Genomic DNA, 21,831 nt, shown 5'->3' on the forward strand with positions numbered 1-21,831 from the left:
CTACAGTACCCTTGTATGGGAGTGAAACGTAGGTGATGAACAATTCACGTGTGAAGAGAATAGAGCCTTTTAATATAAGATGTTACAGAAGATTACTGACCATTGGATACTTTTCTCTGGTGAATTTTGCTTTATATTGTCCACTATGTAAGTTGAGGCAATATCAGTACTAGTGTAAGCTGTTAATGCACCAACCGAATATCATTTGCATGAAATGAACACCACAGATGAGACACATGCCTTACTGAGTTATATAAACCATCTGTTAACAACATTGTCACCAAAGACTCGTAGTCCAAACGACAGATGATTGGTATTAATAGTTCACACAACCTGGCAGCATTGTTGCCAGATGCGGCATACTGCACTCCAGATGCTACGACTCATGTGCTAGTGGTGGAAGGGGGAGGGGGGGGGGGGGAGAGGCGGCATGCAGGTTATAGTTGTAAGCCAAAATTTCTTTTCTAAAATATGTAAAATAAGGGAGAGGGGAACCACTCACTTACTGGAGATTGACGGCTGGAGCACACACGAATGTAATTGATAACATCACTTACACCTGCTTTTTTTGTGGCAAAGGTACATGCATTCACACCCATAACTCCACAGGCACCCATAGGGACACTCCCACAGCCACGGCAAGGCTAATTTTTGACAGTCGATTACTAGAAACAGTTGCCTGAGCTGATGGAGCGGGAGTGAGATAGGGAAGGGTACGAGGAGGGTGTAGCAGGAAAGAGGCAAGTCTTTAGACAGACCTTGGCCACACAAGGAGATGAAAAGACGACACAGGTACACCAAAAGATGCACAGAGAGGGAGAGGGGAAACTGAGGGGCAATAAGGAGAAAAAGACAAAAGGTGGAGAGGAGAGAGAGAAGTGAGAGGGAGAATGGGAGAGGAGAAGGAGAGAGAGAGAAGTTAGAGGGAGAAGGGGAGAGGTAAGAGAAGGGAGAGTGAGAAGGGGTCAGGTAAGAGAAGGGAGAGGGGTGGGAGAGAGGGGGTATTTTCAAAATATTGTTGAACATTTTCAGTTTTTATTTTCATTGTTAAGTATTTGCGTTATTAACTTGTTCCGCAATGAGCAACAGAATAATTTATCAATGTGTTGACAATCAAAGTACTTGGGGTGTGGTGATTGGTATATAGCCTATTCTGTCTTCTGCTTACCTGAGTTTCCCCTGTCCGGCGTAAGACTTTCAAATGTCACGCCAGTGATCCTTCACAGAAATGTGCACCACCATGCAGACGAGCACGTACGGATAGTTGTAGGAAATGAGAATGGGTGACTACAGTTTATTGGGTGGGGAGTTGGAGTTGTAACGAAGAGTTGTGCACCTTTAGAGGTGAGCCTATACAAAATGCTTGTGAAAACTGTTATTGAATACTGTTTAAAGATCCGTACCAGGAAATTACAGGAAGACACTGGAGTAGTTCAGCGATGCTTTGCTAGATTTGTCACTAGTCATTTCGTCAGTGTTCCAGAAAAGTGCTGTGGGCTTATGTAGGAAGTTTTGGAAGGACCAAAGAATGTTTAGTGAAAAACTTTTGAAACTTAGAGTACAAGCATTTGTGACATATTGCAGGAGATTTACATTACCTCTGACGTTTGTCTCTTGTGGGATCCTAAAAGGACAAAATAAGCTGCACACATAAACAATAAAGCCTTAAATAAAGCATGAGCTAATAAATGAAAAAATGCAAGTTTTGGATAACCCGAGATTATGGTGTTACAGATGTCTACAGGTAATTATTTCTCACACTTCAGTTCTGTGTGGAACAGGGTTGGGAATGTCTTTCAGTGGTACAAGGTACGCTGTACCATAAATTGCAGATTCACTTGCTGAGTGCACGTACAGATTAGAGGAGGTATTGTGCGCAGAACTGGCAAGGAAGGACATGTGGAAAATACTAAACAGAAAAGCAGTTGTGACGATGGGACATATGTGAAAAGAGAAAAGAATAATTTGCACGGTAGTAGAGGGAGACGTGGATGGCAGAAGTTGCAAGTGAAGACAGAGTGAAATATATCCGACAAATAATTGAAGATTACAATACTACGAAAAGGATAGATTGCTACTGACCGTGAAGATGAAACGTGAAGTTGCAGAGAGACGGCCGTGCGGAGTAGCCGTGCGGTTTGAGGCGTCACGTCACGGACTGCGCGGCCACTCTCCCGCTGGAGGTTCGAGTCCTCCCTCGGGCATGGGTGTGTGTGTTGTCCTTAGCGTAAGTTAGTTTAAGTATTTTTTTAAGTCTAGGGACCGATGACCTAAGCAGTTTGGTCTCTTAGGAATTCACACACATTTGAACATTTGCCAAGAGACAAAATGAAAATACCATACACACTTAGTTTTTGGTCAAAGCCTTCATCAGAAAAGAAAATGTGCACACATTCGGATGATAGATGGCAATGAGGTACCACGTTTACCAATCCGGTATCTTTCTCACTGACACCATGTAGGCTACTGACAATATCACACTTACAAGTTAAACACTCAGGAATGAATTTTATTTAGTAGCCCACTTAACAACTATGAGTAAGTAATAATTTAATTAACTGTAAATAGCTTCACTATATAAACATGAACTTGGTGAAGATGTTTTGCCTGCTCACAGAAGAGAACTGGACAGGAAATCTGGGGAGGTGTAGTCTGTCTGTAAACTGAAAAGTGAACAGCCCTCATGGTGGGGCAAGTTGTCTTTCCCAGAAGTACATCACAGCTGCTATACAGAATAGTTCTCCTTTAGCAGTGTACAACAGTGTGCAGAGATTTATATAGGTGCTGTCCATTTGGATTACCTGCATTAGTGTCATTAGTAACTTACATTGCTGTTCCACATAGTGTTGATGCTCACACACTCCCAGTCAAGTCTGCACATTGCATTGCCAGTGATTCGTAAGGTGTTCTGCAGAAGGCCTGTAACTTTGTAAAAAACCGTGTAGTTGCTTCTTGCGGTAGACAGTGTGGAGTCATGTGCTTGACCTTCATTTTGCAGATCTACGAGGGAAGTGTGCAAACACAATCAGATGACCTACTTTCCCTTGCACTTCTACCCCACACATCTCCCCACTTCACCCTGTTACACCCCGGAACACAATTTATCCCTTAATATGGTTGCACTGCAGTTACATGTGATACACACATTTAATATTTGTTTTTAACCCACTTCATTGAAAGATAAACATTAATTTTATACCATTAGAACAATATTTTTAATAATGTGCAATATTTGTGTCTTCCGAACTCAGAAACTATCAGTCATAGAGAGAAAACAATAGAACCTTTTTTTTTGTAGGAAATTTAATATAGTTTAATTGAATACCGTGAAACATTTACACTTGAACCTGTGGTTTTTGAGGTATTAGAGAGAAACAAAAAAATGATCTTTAAACCTGCTCAAACCCTGCTGATCAGGATTTTTAGAATGTTGTTTAGGACAGGACATTCCCTGTAGCACTGTGCAAAAATTTGACTCTGTACTGATTCCCCCCTCCCACCTTCTCCCCCATCCCCCCTCTAATTGACCTTTTCAGGTCTTCATTGACTGAGCTGCTAGTGGCAATTATTTTTCTGGCATCTACTACTGTTCACATGCAGACATCCTGATAGAGTTGCCGTTAGGGAGAATCTGAAGTTAAAGGTAGAGCTGCCATTTCCTGGTTTATTGTGCCATTAAGTAATGTGAATGAAAGCACAGCACCTAACATGTTTTTCATGCAATAACTCTTTTCTCATTGACTGTCCTTTACTATTATTTGCAGTCAAGGTCTTTTTGTTTTGTACTGAAACACTTAAACACTGATTGTTGTTTGTAAAATAGGAGTATCACATGAGCACAATGTATTGCATATAATGCTAATGTGAAACCAGGAATCTTATGACTTTCATAGAACACTGTCTGCTTACATTTTGCACTAAACTCTAATTTCTAATATTATACGTATTTTTTCTGCTCTTACACATTTATTAATAATGTCAATGGCAAATAATTGTTGTTGGTCCAGAGACAAATTGAGGTGTGCCAAAGGAGGAAAAGTTACTAGGTGGGCACAATTAAGGTATACTTGTGGTTATTGTAGTGGTAAGGGAATAAGGAATCGCATGATACCACACATTCTAAGGAATTATAAATGTGGTCAGAGAGAGAGAGAGAGAGAGAGAGAGAGAGAGAGAGAGAGAGAGAGAGAGGGGGGGGGGCGGGGGGGGGGGGGTGAATAGTACAATTGACAATTAGAACAGAAAAATGAGAATGATGTGAATGAGAGGCAAATGGAACACGAAAAGGAACGAGAACAAAGGTTTTAGGGAGGAGAAGATAAATGAATAAGTCAAACCGGTAAAGAAAAAAGTTATTATAGCTTTGATTTTTATCATCTTCCTTGATAATGAATGCCTTGTCATCTGAAGGTGCCACACAGTGCTTTTTTAAATAAGAAATTTGGAGTGACTCTAGTATGTAACATTAATGACTTGTTACTCATATTCGCTCGATATATTGCCTCACAACTTCTTCGTTTCCTTACGCTCGGCAAGAAATGTGTGAACAGCGAGCTTCATTACCCTGAGAAACTATCGAACCCATCTGAAACTACATTTCTGAGGTACCGACATCGTAGTGGAGAATATGTCCCCTGCATACATTTGAACGTGTGCAAAAGTGTGTAAATAGTAAAGGGATATAGTTTGAGAATTACTAAAACAACTGGTACCGCAAAAACCGTATGAAAAGGAGGAATTGCTACTCACTACATAGAGGAGGCGAGTACATGGTGAGTGGGAACTGGTCCTTCTCGTACTACTGTTGTTCTGTACAGGCATTCCAACATTTGTTTGTACCGTAAAATATTTTTAGTCTCCAATTATTTTTACAAGAAGTTAATAAAAGGTCCCGGTACTGTTTGTGTCGCTCAGGTGAAGCACCACCAGCAGCAGCAGAGGTCGAGCACGGAATTGACGGCCGAGAAGGCGGACCTGTACGCGAAACTGCAGCGCCGCCTGCCGTCGCGCGGCGACAGCGTCACCTCCACGTCGTCCTCGGGCAGCGAAGACGCGGCCGCCGCCACCGCCGGGCGCGGTCCCGCCGTCGAGGAGCGCGAGCGCGCGCCCGTGCCCGCTCCGGCAGTGCGCCCGTCGAGGAGCCGCGACGGGGCGTCCGCGGCGGCCAGGGACCGGCGTACGGACGGACAGTCGCGACCGCAGCCGGACGTGGTGGCCGTACAGGTGCAGCCGCTGGCATCTCCTCCAGGTACGTACGAGTTGTCTTCCGAGTGAAACTGCCACGGCATCAAAAGCTTGGAAAATACCCACTGATTAGCCAGGACATTATGACCACCTACCTTTGGCAAGGATAACAGTCTCCGTGCCACGTGGCACGGAAGCAGTGAGACTTCTGTAGGTCACTGGAGGGAGTTCGCATCACGTCTGCACACACAAATCACCTAATGCCTGCGAGTTGTGGGTAGGGGATTGACGAGCTCCGGCGTCGTGTTCGATCGTGTCCCGGGTGTGTTCAATCGGGTTCAGATCTGGCGAGTTGGGAGGGCCGGCACATCGATTTGAATTCACCACTGTGTTCCTCGAACCGCACCGTTGTGGTTCTTGCCTCCGGACACGGCACATTACGTTGTGAAAAATGCCGCTGCCGACGGGAAATGTAATCGTCACGAAGGGGTGTACGTGGTCTGAACCGGTGTAAGATACTCCTCGGCCGTCGTAGCACCTCGTACGAACTCCACCGCACCCACGGACGCCCACGTGACTGTTCCCCAGAGTGTAATGGAGCCACTGCCAGCTGGTCTCCGTACCACAGCACAGTTGTCGAGGAGCTGTTCTCTCGGAAGACGACAGATTTGCACTCTCCCGTCGGCACGGTGAAGGAGGTATTGGGGTTTGTTAGACTGTGCGACATCTCGGCCAGTGCACAAACGTCCGTTGCCGACGGTCACGTCCCCATTTCGGTCGTAGTTGCCGATGTTGTGGTGTTAACAATAACACGTGTGTTGACAGTTGAGACCCACTGTTAGGAGATTTCGTTGCACGGTGCGTTCACACACAGTTTTACTCTGCCCGGCATTAAAGTCCGATGTTAGTTCCACCACATTTGACACCTGTCCTGTTTCACCAGTCTGATCGACATATGACATCTGACGTCGGGAATGGGGGGGCGGTGACCTGGCCCCGGGACGGCTACCGTATTTACTCGAATCTAAGCCGCACCTGAAAAATGAGACTCGAAATGAAGGAAAAAAGTATTTCCCGAATCTAAGCCGCACTTGAAATTTGAGACTCGAAATTCGAGGAGAGAAAAAAGTTTTAGGCCACACCTCCAAATCGAAACAAACTTGGTCCATTGTAATATGAGACACAATTTAGGTCGAATGAAAGACGATACAGCTACAGTAGTTTGGTTCGAGTCGTAAGCTTAGCAGTTAAGCTTTACCCGGTAGCCATTGCTATGCGTCAGGCGCTCCGTCCATATTTATACGGGTATCCTTCCTTTTTCATGTGCTTCGTCTGGTTTGAATCGATTGCTTATATTGCTTTGATCTAATAAATGCCGTTTTCTTTGTTATAGGTGTTTACGTCACTCTAAGCTGAAAATGCATTACTCTATTGTGTCCTGCATTGTTTGTCGCATTCTGATGGTGCGTATTTACTGCCTGTCGCCGCTCGCTGCATGACTTGCTTTTGTGCGCGCTACCGCCACTTGAAAAAGAGGAATCGTCTCATTACCAAAACAATGGCAAGAGACTGCTATTTGTTGTTACTCACACTGCTGCTTTCTTTGATAATGATCAACAAGAACCAAATAATAGGCTGCTTATGATAGAAGATGTTCTGAACGAGAGGTAGGCGCAAATTTTTCTCCGTTTGAAAATCTTTGCAGCTGCTTATTTAGTACATCAAATTCTGCACAGAAATTGGTCATCTTACATTTAAAATCTAGTCAGTTGCCGTGCTTCATTTCTGACTGTATCACTGTTAGGCATAAGAATAATACGAATATAAACATGACACGATATGTATATTCTTCCGCGTTTGCTGTTGTTTCACAGTAGTTTCGTAGTTTATTAGGCAGACAGGATTTAAATGAGATAGCAGCAAACACGAAATAATACATGGCAAAATGTTTATTTTCATATTATTCTTATGGTGAACAGAATACTGCGTGTGATTCACATTTCATCAGGTTCCTATTAGCAACCATCTCTTCTCACAGGTAGGAAAAAACTCGGAACGTAGAGGTGGCCATATTGACAAACATCCCTAACAGTCTTGCCAGTCGGATTTTCGCAGTACATTGAAAGTCTGCTACATTCGAAGATGAACAATACGGAATTTGTATTTACTTCGTTGGATAATGTATGAAAATGCAGTGGCCGAAACTCGGGGCGGAGAAAAAAAAAAGGTTTTGGCGCCAGTATTTATCTTTGTGCCCACAAAGCATGCTTGTGTAGCGCTACATATATTCGACAGCAGAAGTTAGTTGTGGCGGCACCTACCAACATTTTTCAGAACTTCCGCTTGCTTTGCACTCGATTCTAAGCTGCAGGCAGTTTTTTGGATTACAAAAACCGGAAAAAAAGTGCGGCTTAGATTCGAGTAAATACGGTAGATGTGGTTTCACATCTGTTTTGCCACATGTTACAGACACTCACCACAGCACTCCTCGACCACTCGACAAGTCGTGCAGTTTCCGTAATGTTTTTTCAGGACACTGCTATCACCTGGACTGGTTTATGTTGATAGTAGGTTGGTGGTCGTAATATTCTGGCTGTTTAAAATAGAAGCACTTCAAAGACAGCGTGCACAAAAGTCAAACTTGTCTTCTTGAATATGTAAAAGAGTATAGCATTTCAGTGCAAGTTCACAATCTCCTCTTACTTTATTACGTCCAATTGTGATTAAAAAAAATAAAAAATAAAAAACATTTATTTTACTTAGCAAACCTTACAAGGGTATGTTGTGATGTCATTTGTAGGCCACTTCTCACACCTTGAGAAAGTTAAATTGTCCATGTATCGATGTCATAGTAAATGAACTTCTAGTTGTCTCGTGTTGATTGTCAATCGGTAATCTTTTTTGTCAGCACAGTTGCATGTAGGATTCCTGTTTCCTAAAAGGACTTCATGGTTCTAGTTAATTTCAAGCAAATTATTAAATCAGATGTTGGTTTCTGAATTTCACTTTTTTATTTTGTATTTTCAGATTAATACTGAATTTCTCAAATACATTGTACTCTCAATTATTCGTGTGCAGATTACCTGCTTTGGAGATTATTTGTGCATTAAAATAAGAAGAAGAATTAGTCGAGGGAGGGTTGGCGGGGATATATAAAAAACAACCCGCCGCATGACAATAAGTGCCATTTCTGTTGTTCGAATGACCATCACATCACAACAGAGCGCCATTTCCATTGTTCTCAGCTAGCTTATTCCATGTTGTCTGATGTTAATTGGTACGTGTTAGTAATGCAAGTTAAAAGAAATTTGTAAGAGAGATGATGGAGAAACATGACATTAAAACAAAAATTAGAAGTTATTGAAAGATTTGAGATGGAGGATGGGGAGACGAACTGCTGCAAAAATCAGTGTTGGTTATGGTATTGGAATGCAGGCTGTTTGGGACATTAAAAAGGAAAAGCAGAAAATGCAGGATTTTGTCAGGAAAACCAGATTTCAGTTCCGGAACATCTGCATAAGAAAAAGGCATGAAAAGACCTACATATGATGAATTAGATGCTGCACTTTTGTTATTCTTTTTCCGAAAATGAGCAGGCGGTCATTGTTTCGTGCGTGGTGTGCTGAAAAAGCTAATTATTTTCTCGAAGCTCTAGAATTAGAGAGAGAATTTAATGCCTCATCTGGATGGCTAACCAGATTCAAACATTGTCACAGGATTTGCAGACTTACTGTGCATGGAGAGTGGCTTAGTTCAAATGTTGTGGCAGCTAATTTTTTTCTGGGAAGAGTTCCAGAAGTTGGTGGAAAGAGATAATTTCACACCAGACTAAAATTTATGATGCACATCAAAGTGGTCTGTATTGGAAAAATCTACCAACCAGAACCTTTGCTTTTAATAGCAAAGTTCATGCTTTGAATATAAGTTGCCTAAAGAAAGCATTACAATTTTGTGCACTACTAAACCATCTAGGAGCCACAAAGTGAAATTACTTGTGATTGGTGTGGTGGAGGGGTGGGAGAGGGGGGGGGGCAGCATCCAAGGATATTGCAGCTGCATTATTACAACCAAAAATGAGCATGGATGGATAATGAAATTCTCAAAAACTGGCTCCACACTCATTTTGTACCATGAGTTTGGTGATATCTGCAAGAGAAAGGCTGCCGTAGAAGGCTGTTTTATTGCTTAATAATGCCCCATCAGCATCGCAGTGAGAGGCTTCTAGTACCTTAGTAACTTAGTTTTTGGCTCCTAATGTGACTGCCATTACATGGCCAATGGAGCAAGATCTAGTTGCATTGGTGAAGTGGTGCTACTGGGCTGGTCTACTGAGAATTCTGTTTGATAAAGTGATTTGGTAACATTCCGGAAGAAGTTGACAATTCCAGGTGCCATACACAGGATTTCTGATACGTGGCAGGAAATCTAGCCGTATATGCTAGTTCGATCGTGGAGGAAAATTCTTCCAGGTATAGAAGAAAGGGGTTTTTCGAGGTTTAAGTGATGAACAAATAACAACTGGACAAATATTGAATCTGGCAAAGGGGTTAGACGTATTTGAAGATGTTGACGAAGAAAATATGAGCAAGTGGCTGAAGAGCGAAGCTTGTGAACCCGGCTTCCGGTATGTGAGAGGTACTGAAATTGTGACCGATGCACGACGACAGAACGGAGGAGACGACAGTGGAAGTGAAAGTGGGCACGAAGATAGTGACCTTGTCAGCCATTGTACTGCATTGCGATGTGTCGGTGCTTGTCGAGATTTTATGGGCCGGAGGGGGTTTCAGTGCAGTGACATAATTGCGGCACAAAAAATTAGAATTGATGCGAGACAAAGTGTCAGTTCCTGTTGAAAGTAGACAGACATCACAGACTATCTTAAGAAATAAACAGGCCAACAGTACTTTTACACAGAAGTTGGATAAACTTTTGAACAAAGAATACACGTCTGATAGTATCTCGATTATTCGTGTTTTTCAGATATTTGTGGATCTCCTCTCCAACTAGTGTGGATAATCGAGAGTATACTGTATATCAGAACGACAAGAGATCCAGCTTACAAGTCAAAGACGGTTGTCGTGATAAAAAACTCTTTTCACCAAATAAGTTACATTAAATACATTTCAGTAATCCTCAACCCTAATGTTTATAAAGAAACAAAAGATAGTCAAATGTATTTCGATTAAAAAAAGTGCAAAAGGACAATCTTTGTAAAGAAATGACAAAATCTTCACAGTATTCTTGAATTAACATAATTTGGGTGTAGGTACAATTCACAGACACTGTTAATATTGAAACATACATTCACTTAATATAAATGACTTGTGCATTACAACAAACCCCTCAGCGTTCTGCATGTAAGGAAAGAGGGCCTTAAAGGTATTCACCAGTTCAAATGGTTTCGCATAGCCTGAAAGAGGTCAGAGCCGCTGAAAGATGTTTTTCTTAGACCACTGTAAATAATTTTCAGTAGTAGTTCATTTAATTTTGAAACTTGTCCTTTTTATTAATTTTTTCTCCACTCTTTCATCAAGTGTCTTAATTTGCTTTATATTGTTTTTGTACTGCTTTCTGAAACATTGTATTGTGACTCTGAGTATCTTTTGTCTGATATTAAAAGTTACTAGTGTTGTTTGATGTTAAACTTTTAACAATTTTTATTTCAGGACTGTCCATTTGAGTATTCTAATTTTCATTCTATACCTGTGTGTTTTTGTAGACAAACCACACAAAAATTCTATACTTTAGAAATGTGCTAACTGCTTTGTTAGTTATCCTTAATATTACCATGTTACTGTAATGTTGGACACCTTGAAAGTTTCATAATTTGAAACTGATTACTCAATAAATGTGTGTGTGTAACAATTTTATTTAACACAGTTAGTGTCTAGCTAAAACCATATAGTGTTGTGTGATTAAAAACTGTAAAAATTGTGTGGTGAATGAAAACATATGGCGGAGTCATTGATAGACATTTAAACAGAGGGCAGAATTCTGTAGCTGAACTCGTACCAATTAAAACAGTGTACGTACGTACGTACACACACACACAAACACACACACACAATATGTTGTTTAAAAATATCAGTCTTTGCGAAACACGGCGACTTATACTTTCTATTCTGCTGAGCACGTTTTGGTGCAGTTGTCATCCTCAGTGACATGCTGTTTATTTAATTATCTCAAATATTATCTGATAACGATTTGTAAGATGAAGATACAGACATGCTATGGATTTTAATTAGGAAATTTGAGGGTCTGAAGAATCTTATTGGGACTGCACTCAGTTTTCGTTTGCGCATGCTGTTGCAATTACCAATAATTCATTTCAACTTTTCTGATGAAAAATTTAGTCGGAAAAATGTTACATGATTTTCAATGCTTTTTTCCACTCTATAAATGCTTCACGGAATTAGCAGAAAATTCATTTTGTGGGAATCTGACTGCTTCCTTGACAGCTTATACTTCCAGTAAATTTTGTAGCAGCGTAATGAGATACATTTGTAGGAAGTGAAATATATTCTTCATTGGATTAGCTACATTCACGAATATTCCAAGAATTTGTTCAGTCATCGTCGTCATAGTTTTTAGTCTGAGGACTAGTTCAACGCAATGTTCTGCGCTATGTTGTCCTGTGCAGTTCACTTAATCTGTAAATATTTACTGCAACCTACTTCAGTTTTTTGAAGTTACATGCTCTAGTCAAGTTTTGGTCCTTGTCTAAAATTTCTGCGCCCCTGCCTCCCTGTCTCTCCTTCCCTCCCTTACAAAATTGATGGTTCCTGGATGCCTCACATTGTGCCATAAATTAATCCCCCCCCCACCCCCCCCCCACCCCACCCTCACTCTCTCCCTCTCTCTCTCTCTCTCTCTCTCTCTCTCTCTCTCTCTCTCTCTCTCTCTCTCTCTTTCTCTCAACTTCTAGTCACAAGGTCCTCATTAGTTATCAGAGCCACCGACTTAATCAATAGCATTCTCCTGTAGCATGACATTTTGCAAGCTTCTACTTTTTTGCCTGATCTCCTCATCATCTGAGTTTCACTTCCATACAAGGCTACATTCCACACAGCTTCCTTCAGAAAAAAGCTTCCTAGCACTGAAATGTATAGTGTTTATAAATTTCGCTTTTTAGAAATAATTTTCTCGATGTTGCCTGTCTGGATTTTGTGTTCTCTCTCCTTCAGCAGTTGTAAGTTACTTCGCCGACCAAATAGCAGAACTGATCATTTTTCCTAAGCATTGCTGGATTTGACTACTTTACATTACCCTCATTTCACTGTTGTTTTTCTTCTTCATCAACTGATGAACTGATCTGTCAAATCCTTTACAGTCTCTTGAGAGAATTAAAATCACTGAGAAAATTTGCTTTACAAATTTCTCCTTGGTTTCCATTACTGCAAGTTCTGTGTATGAATTGAATAACACTGGGGATAGGCCACAACCATGTCTCACTCCTACCTCTACTAAAACTTCTTATTTGCATCCTTCGGCTCTTATAATTGGAGTCTGGTTTGCGCACAAGGTGTAAATTACCCTATGCTGCTTGTTTTTATTCCCTCCTTCCTCCAAAGTTTCAAAAAGTAGGGAAACATTCCACTTCCCACGTGGGAAAAATATATCTAAAAGAAAGATGATGTAACTTACCGAACGAAAGCGTCGGTATGTTGATAGAGACACTAACAAACACAAACACACGCACAAAATTCAAGCATTCGCAACCCACCGTTGCTTCATCAGAAAAGAGGGAAGGACAGGGAAAGACGAAAGGATGTGGGTTTTAAGGGAGAGGGTAAGGAGTCATTCCAATCCCGGGAGTGGAAAGACTTACCTTAGGGAGAAAAAGGGACAGGTGTACACTCGCTCGCTCGTGCGTGCGCACTCGTACCCATCCGCACATATACAGACACAAGCAGACATATATCCTGTGTAGATATATGTCTGCTTGTGTCTGTATATGTGCGGATGGAGGTGTGTGCGCGTGCGCGTCAACTTTCGTTTGGTAAGTTACATCATCTATATATCGATGAACATCAAGTTATTCTTCCAGTAAATAATTTTTATATATACAGAAGTAAATAGCAACAGGACACACTCTTCACTCCCTGTAAATATGAACACTTAGTCGACCTTGGAAGAAAGGAACTCGCTGAATCATCTTTTGTACATGAAATGTTATCACAGTTGTGATTGTGGACAACAGTCTCTGTATAATGGATGACAATGAAAATTTATGCCAACCCGGGCCACCCACTTATCGCGAGTGCTCACCTCGAACTTAGCTATCTGAACACGCTCCGAAGCCAGATCCGAGCAACCGTATGCCGTCTACTGTGCGTCTACAACCTGCACTTGTGCCTTCAACATGTGTATTCCTGTGCAGGGGAGACATTTTAATTGAAAGTAAAATTTCATTTATAATGTGTACCCTGTAAAATACATAACGAATGTACGAGTACAGGTTGTAGATGCGCGGTTGACGACATATGGAAGTTTGTGTCTGACTGTGAAATGTGCTCGGACAGCCTAACCTAGCTTGCGATAAGTGGGAAATCTGGCTTGGAGTCACCGTCTGGCACAAATTTTTGACACCGTTATTCCGTTGTACAGTGGACAGTTGTCCGTATTTGCCACTGCAAATCCATTTCGTATATTTCGTAATGCCTGTAGTTGCTGCAGTGCCTGCTTCTTTGAACGTGCTTGTGTCTCGTAAGGAACGTTGCATCACATTTCAGAAAAACACGGGCACTGGAATATCGTATTCTCCTTTCGTGTGCTAATCTTTAAACATTCCGTTATCGTCGATGACCGTGGAGGCAATGTGTGTGCCAACTGCTCTGATGCATTCTTTTCGACACTGTATGACAGGCTTTAAAATCACCATTTGTTTTATAGAAATGAGCTGGTAAGTTCGGAGGCATGTCATCGTATCAGAATTAAATTTTATAGGTGAGATGAAGAAACTATTATATCCTACAGAACTGACGGTTACCCACTAAATGAATGAATAAAAACTCTACTCCTTATTTCAGCAGGATGCAAATGCCTCCTCTTGCCCCGACCTCCTCACTGACCCCCCTCCCCTTCACCCACTGCCACAATTTCCAGGCAACAATTGTGGCTTACAATACAATGTAAAGGAGCACCTCGGGTGGGCCAAAACACCGTAACAAGAAGTGGATTGTTACACACGTAATACAGTAAATTGGAAACAGTTTTACTACTAATCCTTTTTATGCTTTTTTTCTCCTCAACTGCTGAGTGCTCACTCATTTATTTGAAGTCCAAGTACACACATTTAATACTCATGAAAAAATTCTGAAGGCCAATTCTGGTAAAAACTTTGTCCTATCACTGACTTCTATTTCTCTCTCATAATAAAATGAGATAACAGTTGGACACACAAAGTTTTGACTGGCAGTATTGACTTGTGAAGCTAACTGATCGTTGAGTAAATATGTGGCCCCTTTCTTTTGTGTTTGTTTTTTACTATCAGGAGTAGTAAAAGAAACCTCAATTGTTGCGTGTAATTGCTCGAGGCTTGCGGCTGTGTTACAAAATTGCAAATTGAAATGTTACACTGAGCTGCATGTTGCACTGTATCCCACCTTCCCCTGTTCGAGATAGGACAAATGGGACTGGTGTGGGCTACTTGCTTTGTGGACAGACTTCACTTCCTGGTGATTTTTCCAGTGATTCTGTCTGGCACCTGCCTTACCTGCAATTGGTTTTGTGTGATCATCCCACTTTAAATCACTCTTTATGCATACACTCAGATATTTTATTGGCATGATTGCTTCCCGTGATGGCTCTTGCAGCTGTGTAATCGTACAATAATGGCTCTTTTTGTCTATTTATGTGTAGTATATTAGATTTGTTTAGATTGAGCGTCAACTGCCAATCCCTACGTCAAGTATTGATCCTCTGCACGTCTACTTGCACGTCATTACAAATGACACGTTGTGTTCTGTTTGTAGAAACTCTTCAGTCCAGTGACACAGTTTGGATCCGTATGCTTGTATTTTGTCCATTAGGTGACAGCAGGGAAACGCACCGAACACCTTCCAGAATTCGACGCAGATCCTGGTATCTACTGCTTTCTGGCCCCAACTCGTGACCTTCCCTCACAGTTTCACTGCTGCCCTTAACCTCCTCTTTTACTTTCTGAACATTGCAGGCATTCTCCTGCACATCTTGCTGGACTAGCACTCCTACAGAAAAGAAGTTGTAGAGAGAGTTTTTAGCTACAGGCTGTGTGGGTAGTCAGTCATCCCCAGATGGCTCAGTCATCAGGAACATCACCCACAAAATAGCGGGTCGAGTTTGAAGAGTCCCAGTCTGATAAGTGGCTTTAATCTTCCAGGAAGTTTATCGTGCCGTACTGTGCTGTACTAACTAAAGGTGAAAAAGTTAGACAAGCTGTTGCTTGTTCTCAACCATAGTATGTCTTATTTTCATCAAGCAAAACATTTTTAACACAATTTCAGATTATTGAATGGATGGCTCAAATAGGCACAGTGTAACTGTGCTTCAGCAAGAACAGTAAAAATGTTTTGGCTGTAATGTTTTTCATTCACATCATACCCTATTATAGTCTAAGGAGAAAAAAAATTACCATGTGAGTAATAAATAATTTTATTTTGTATGCTGTTTTTGGAAAACTGTAGCCCCACGTTCAGTACAAACAGTTCGTTTTGGATTGTAGGAATAATGTAGAAACATCAGGTCAGAACTGTATTACATTGACAACAAAGAAGTAAAAAATGGCAAATTTTGATCCGAGCACGTACGAAGAACATTTGATGTCTAGATGTCTTGTTTTGTCACAGTTTCACAGTGGAAATTTTGTCCCTGGCTGAGTGCGAAACAGTTGCGTGTTAACTAGGAGTGTCAGTTAAAGGTAGTGGCAGGCAGTGTGATGACTACGCAGGTAAGTCAGTGAATCTTGAGCAGGAGTATTTTTTCCTTTTTGCAGCTGTAGCTGGGAAACCAGTGAGACCCAAAAACTTTGACTGTCCTAGACCTTTCACGACTGGGAACAGCTCCTGTAGGAGACCGGACCTTACCACAGAAATAGAAAACCACACAAGTAGCCCCCCTGCCGACCTAGTCGCTTCCTGTCAAACTTCACAGCTGTCGAAGAGTTTTGCGTCCACGACTCCCGCGAGCTGCGGTAGGAGCTCCGTACGCGTTGCGTCCACCCCGAGCTTAGCGCTCGCCTCGCCCTCCTCTCCCGTCACCGGTCCGAAGTCGCCGACCGCTACCTCCGACACCGAATTTGCCGACCGGCCGGGTACAAATTCTTCTGGGCAGTCGTTGGCAATCGCGGGGAGCTGTCGTTCCGAGAAGTCCCCGTCTAAAAGCCCGTTAAAGAGAGGGTTGAAAAATTTCTTCGGTCTCAAACTGGGTAAGGAGGGATGGAGAGCTAAGGCTCCGCAGAAAGCTCCGGCAATAGAAAAAGCTCCGGCGATAGAGCGAGCCCCTGACGTCGGAATCGGTGTCCTTCAGGACGGCAGAAAGTATTCCTTCGACAGCATCTCGAGTGAATCTACCGGCTCCTCCCTGGTGTCGACACCTACCGGGAAGTTCACATTCGATTGGTCCTTGACACAGAAGGGATCTCTCGAATCTGCGACGTCACGGCAATCTGCGGAGGGTAAGCTCCGGCGAGTAGGTGGCTCGCTGGACAGCGTCTCGTCGGACAGGAGTGCTACGAGTGCGGGCAGAGATCGCGATCTGCATCCGGGGACTGGTACGGCCGAAGGGTTACCCCCTCGAGCTCTTACTCGAAACCGGAATAAAGACGGTAACGGGAAAATTGCCCCACTGGAGCACGAGCAGAGTAGTTCTTTTGAGGAGGGAGGCATCCCGTACTGTGTGTCTCCCACGGGAACTGAGGTAAATAATGTACGTCTCGAGCAAATGAAATCCCTCGAAGGCGAAGTTGGAAAGTTTGCGAGGTCAGGCATAGAAAGTTCAGCCGAGAGAACTCCCTGTGTGGACAGTTCAGGTAGAGGTAATGTGCTGGAGAAAATGGCACGTTCGTCTCTTAGCGAATCTTGTACCGAAGACGAGAGCGATACGGCTGCACGAAACTTGAAGCGAGTAGCTCCCACGGTGAACCCTCCCGTGATTAAAATTGAGAGGAATGCTGCTGCGAAAAATACGGGCAGAGCAGGTGCCTTAATGAAGTTCATAAGCAGCTCGTTCAGTGACTCGAGCTTCGACGAGCCGACGGAGGTGAGTCGGATCCGTAGCACTTCGGAGAGGGACGGCAAAGTGGAAGTGCTGAGCCGGTACTGTCGTCCTGTGGCTCTCGGAAGCGGGAAGCCGGTAACGAGCGTCGAAGGTGTCCGGAGCACGGCTACGAGTGCGGGGCTCGGTTTGAAGTCTCCCGAATCGGCGATTGGGAAGGACCCGCAGAAGAGCTTGAGGGAATCCTTTAATCAACATTTGGCCAAGAGGGAGTCGTTCAACCAGAAGCTGATGCAGAGTGAGGCATTCGGAATTGCGACAGCCGGAGACACGTCTGATGGTGACGGTGCGTCGGATGCGAGTCTCGACTCGCCGGACGGTACGGGGGAGTCGCTGCGTTTCGGGCGGGATGACGGTTGGTCTGCGAAACCTAGGAGCAAATCTCCACACAGAGCGGTGAGGGTAGAGGGGTCGGCCAGAGTAACGGGGAGTGTGGATCCTTGTGGATCCGTACAGGAGAAAGGGACTGGAGCTTCGACGCAGGAGTCTAGCCCGTCGCCGCCCCCGCCGCCTCTGCCGTCGACTGCTCCCCCGGTCTCGTGCCCTTCGGGTGGTGTCGGGAATGCGGTTGCCACCAAGGTCAGCATATTCACTCCGCCACCACCTGACGTACGTCTCAACCGTGGCGAATCGGCAGAATCGTGGAACATGTTTTTGCAACAACTGGACGAGATATTGGAGAGGCATGCCGAGTTTGTGTAATGTTTGTTTGTTCCTTTGATCAGTAATTTTCTGTAATTGTATCCTTTTGTTAGTGAAATATCCAAACTGTAATTTATAAGTGGATCTAAATATTTCCCCGAAATACAAATTAGGGAAAACAAATTATTATCCAATTGATTATCCAATTGATTACCTTCCTTCAGGGAGGTACCACAGCTTTACGAAACTTCTGAAACGACAACTTGTCTGCCATCAAATGTAATTGTAGTTAATTTTCTATTGTTGATGAATTTTGGCTTGATAATGCCACAGTGGCTGTAGTAGGCCAGTAAAGGAAAATAAACAATAATTACAGCCAATGACAGAAGTATTGTCATTTCAGAAAATTTTGTAATATTGATAGGATTGTTCAGACCTTCCCTAGTGCTGAACTGTTATGATAATTTTTTGATATTTTAGTTTACTAGGAGTATGTAGCACTTCGTAGCTATGGTGACTTTCAAAGCAAAATTCATAATTTCCTCAGGATGAATTGAAACGACTACCTGCATCAATCGTGATTTTATTAACAACTGTGACGTGTTTCGAGAATTTTCATTTTCTCCTCAGTTTGGTACAGTGATTTTTTGTGATAAATTGTTATGATGTGGAGCATGTCATTAGGTTGACAAATAAGATATGTTTTCTCTATGAAAACATGGCTACATGTTGTTCATTATAATCTTGTCAGTCACTGAAATCTAATTCAAGGAAATGTAGATACAGGTGGATGACATGTTGTTCGAGTGGGGGTGGGGTGGTAGGAGGGGAAAGAGATATTATAGTGGTGATACAACAGCAATCTGTTTAATACACAACAAGAGCAATAGTGAGATAAGAATAAGTGCCGTGTTTCTTAATGCGACCCAAATGAATTGTCTGAGATTCCAGGCTCCGGTGAGATAAGATAACAGCCCGGCTCCTCAAGAGCTTTTCTGTGTATACATCTCCCGGCCGGTAAAGTGCTCGGTCTGCACGATAACGCTGTTGCACGACTCTCTCTCGGTGTTGACTAATCTGACCTGTGCTGTGAAGTGACTTCTGGTAGCATCTGTTGAGCCCTCGCAACAAAGGATGCGACAAAACTAGACGCCTTTTGCTTGTTTTGTTTGCCAGTTTCATTTAAAATGCTTAAGCTTAGGAGGAGGAAGCTGAAGAAGAATGGTAAATACTCTTTGTTTCTTCATTCTTTTTTTGAAAAAATTGACAGTACAGTCCTGAAATTAACTGTTAGGCAGTTGAGGGCTTAATCCCCACTTGTTCCAAATGAAAATAACTATTCAGAGATACAGACAACCCGACGTTGAGAGATTCTTAGGTAATAGCTTGTGCAGAAATGCAAACAGATGTATGTGACCAGAAATATTGTTTTATCCTCCCTGTTGAAATGCAGAAACGTGTTATAACTTTCCTATTTGACTTTAAAGGCATTGTCCTCAAAAGAAAAGTAGCTTGACACAGATAACAAGTAAACCTGCATCCCACATCCATATACATATGTATTTACGTATGTTTTATGCGGCGCATCTCCTTGTGTGTGTCTCTCACACACACACACACACACACACACACACACACACAATTTCCCCCACACTCCTTTTGGGAGTGGGACAGGAAAGACAATGACTGTCAACAGTCAAAGTTTCCTTTGCTGTGTTCTGTACAGTACCTATGCAGCTTTTTCATGTCCCACTTGCAAAACAAGTATGGGTGAGGAATAATTGCTTGTATGTACGAGCCCCAGTATCTCTATGCACAGAAGTTTAAGGAGATGTGGCTCTGCCTGGAACTCTTAATGCTGGTAATCAAGTTTATTAGTGAATTTTTTGTAGAATTACACCTTGCACATTGTACCAGTTTTTCAATTTGTTTTCATTAATTTTTTGGACTGAGTGTTTATCCAAATGCAGCATAGTGACATTTCTCAAGTTACCAGTCTTTATAAATTGGTTTTATGTGGGAGGAAGACTGAGTGATCATTTGGAAGTCTTACAATGCAGGCCTTCACATTCTTGATAATTTTATTTTTGTGGGCACTGAACCAAGATTTAAGGCACGTTTCTGTGCCTCTAAATTGGCAAAGTAGATTTTGTTATTTGATTTTCAGAATGAGACTAACACAGCAAGCCAAACTGTTTACGCATATCCACCCAGCGGTCGAGTAGTGATATCGTCGTTGCCGGAAATCGCAGAGCCTCAGTGTCCCCTGTCACAAAGTTGGCACTGTTTGCTTTTTTTAGTATTGAGCCCTATAAATTATCTGATTTCAGTCCTCCTTCCTTTTTGTTAAACTTATTTTTGTGAGTTTGAGTTACCACAGCGTCTCTGCTTATCCTAGCACACTAACGGTTAGACCTCGATAAAACGACGGTATCGCTGAATCGAATTTGGCAGTTCCCTCATCCCGGTGCACGATTTGCCGGTAGTTTCACTTATTGAGATTGTTTGATGTTGAAAAACGACTAGGAAAGTCTACATCTACTTGTCTACCCCACAAGCTACCTTACAGTGTGTCGTGGAGGATACTTTGTGTACAGCTGTTTGTTTCCCTCTTTTCCTCTTCCAGTCGTAAATGGTTCGGAGGAAGAAAGATTTCTGTTGAGCCTCAGTGTGAGTTTGAATCTCTCCAAGTTTACCCTTGTGGTCTTTTTGTAAGATGTATGGAGGAGGAAGCAAAATATTGGTTGACTTTCCTAGGAATGTACACTCACGGAATTGTAACGGTTGAGAATACTGTGATTCAGAAGGCCCAGCTTTTGCACTTAGCAATTGCACCTGTAATGAAACACGCTGCTCTTCTTCGGATCTCTTCTGTTTCTGCTATCGGTCCTATCTGTTACCGATGCCAGGCTGACGAACAGTGTTAAAGTACTGGTTGAACGAGTGTTTTGTAAGTTGCTTCCTTCGATGAGTGGATTATAATTTCCTGAGAATTCTTTCAGTGAATCCGTCTGGCATCTGCCTTAACTGAGTTTATTTTTATGTGGTTATTCCAGTTTGTCAGTCTGTATGGATACGCCTAGGTATAGCTGCTCATTCCGTACGGTAATTCTCCCCTGACCTGTGGTTCAGGGTGACTTTCCCGAGATCTACCTCTTTTTTTTAGACCTCTCTAGTCCTTTTCCTTCACCATTTCTCCTTCCCCTACGATCCTTCTGCCTGAAGGAGGAGCCACTGGCTCCGAAAGCTTGCCAATCGTGACAGTCTCGGATTTTTATCTATCCAATTAAATAATTTTATAGCAATTTATTTTTTTCGTTGTTATAAGTAATTTATGGGTTTGACTGCTTCTAGTGATTGTTCTGCAATTGTGTAATTGCACTGCAGTGGGTCCTTCTGCCTATACGTACATAATACGAGGGACATTTAATAAATAATGCACATTAATTTTTTTTACTTACAAGCTTTTATTTTCAAAAATCTTTTTACAGTCCTTCAGTATAGTCTCTCTGCTTCTCTATGACTGAATCTCAACATCTCGGAAGCTCTATTATTCCGTCCAGGACACCACTTCTGTTCATCTGTCGTACGGCTGGGGTGATGGTGGTAGAAATCTCTTCCGGACAAATATGACAATGTCCGTGCTTAGGTTTTTTCCCCTTCTGGGAATGAGTCGATCTCTGGTGGACTCGTGTCTGCGCTGTAGGGAGGATGCGACAACACTTCCCGTCCGTATTTGCGCAGTTTCTGGAC

At 42.5% G+C, this 21,831-nt stretch overlaps 1 protein-coding gene across 1 annotated transcript in view; it reads left to right on the forward strand.

The window, feature by feature from the left end:
* Nucleotides 1-21,831, forward strand: part of LOC124553252 (protein piccolo-like) — a 137,071-nt gene that overhangs the window by 28,860 nt on the left and 86,380 nt on the right. The window contains exon 8 of the mRNA XM_047127139.1: nt 4,915-5,248. Coding sequence (XP_046983095.1) covers nt 4,915-5,248 — 334 coding nt within the window. The remainder of the gene's footprint in view (nt 1-4,914; nt 5,249-21,831) is intronic.

Source organism: Schistocerca americana, chromosome 11, assembly GCF_021461395.2.
Source record: "Schistocerca americana isolate TAMUIC-IGC-003095 chromosome 11, iqSchAmer2.1, whole genome shotgun sequence".
Taxonomy (NCBI): Eukaryota; Metazoa; Arthropoda; class Insecta; order Orthoptera; family Acrididae; genus Schistocerca; species Schistocerca americana.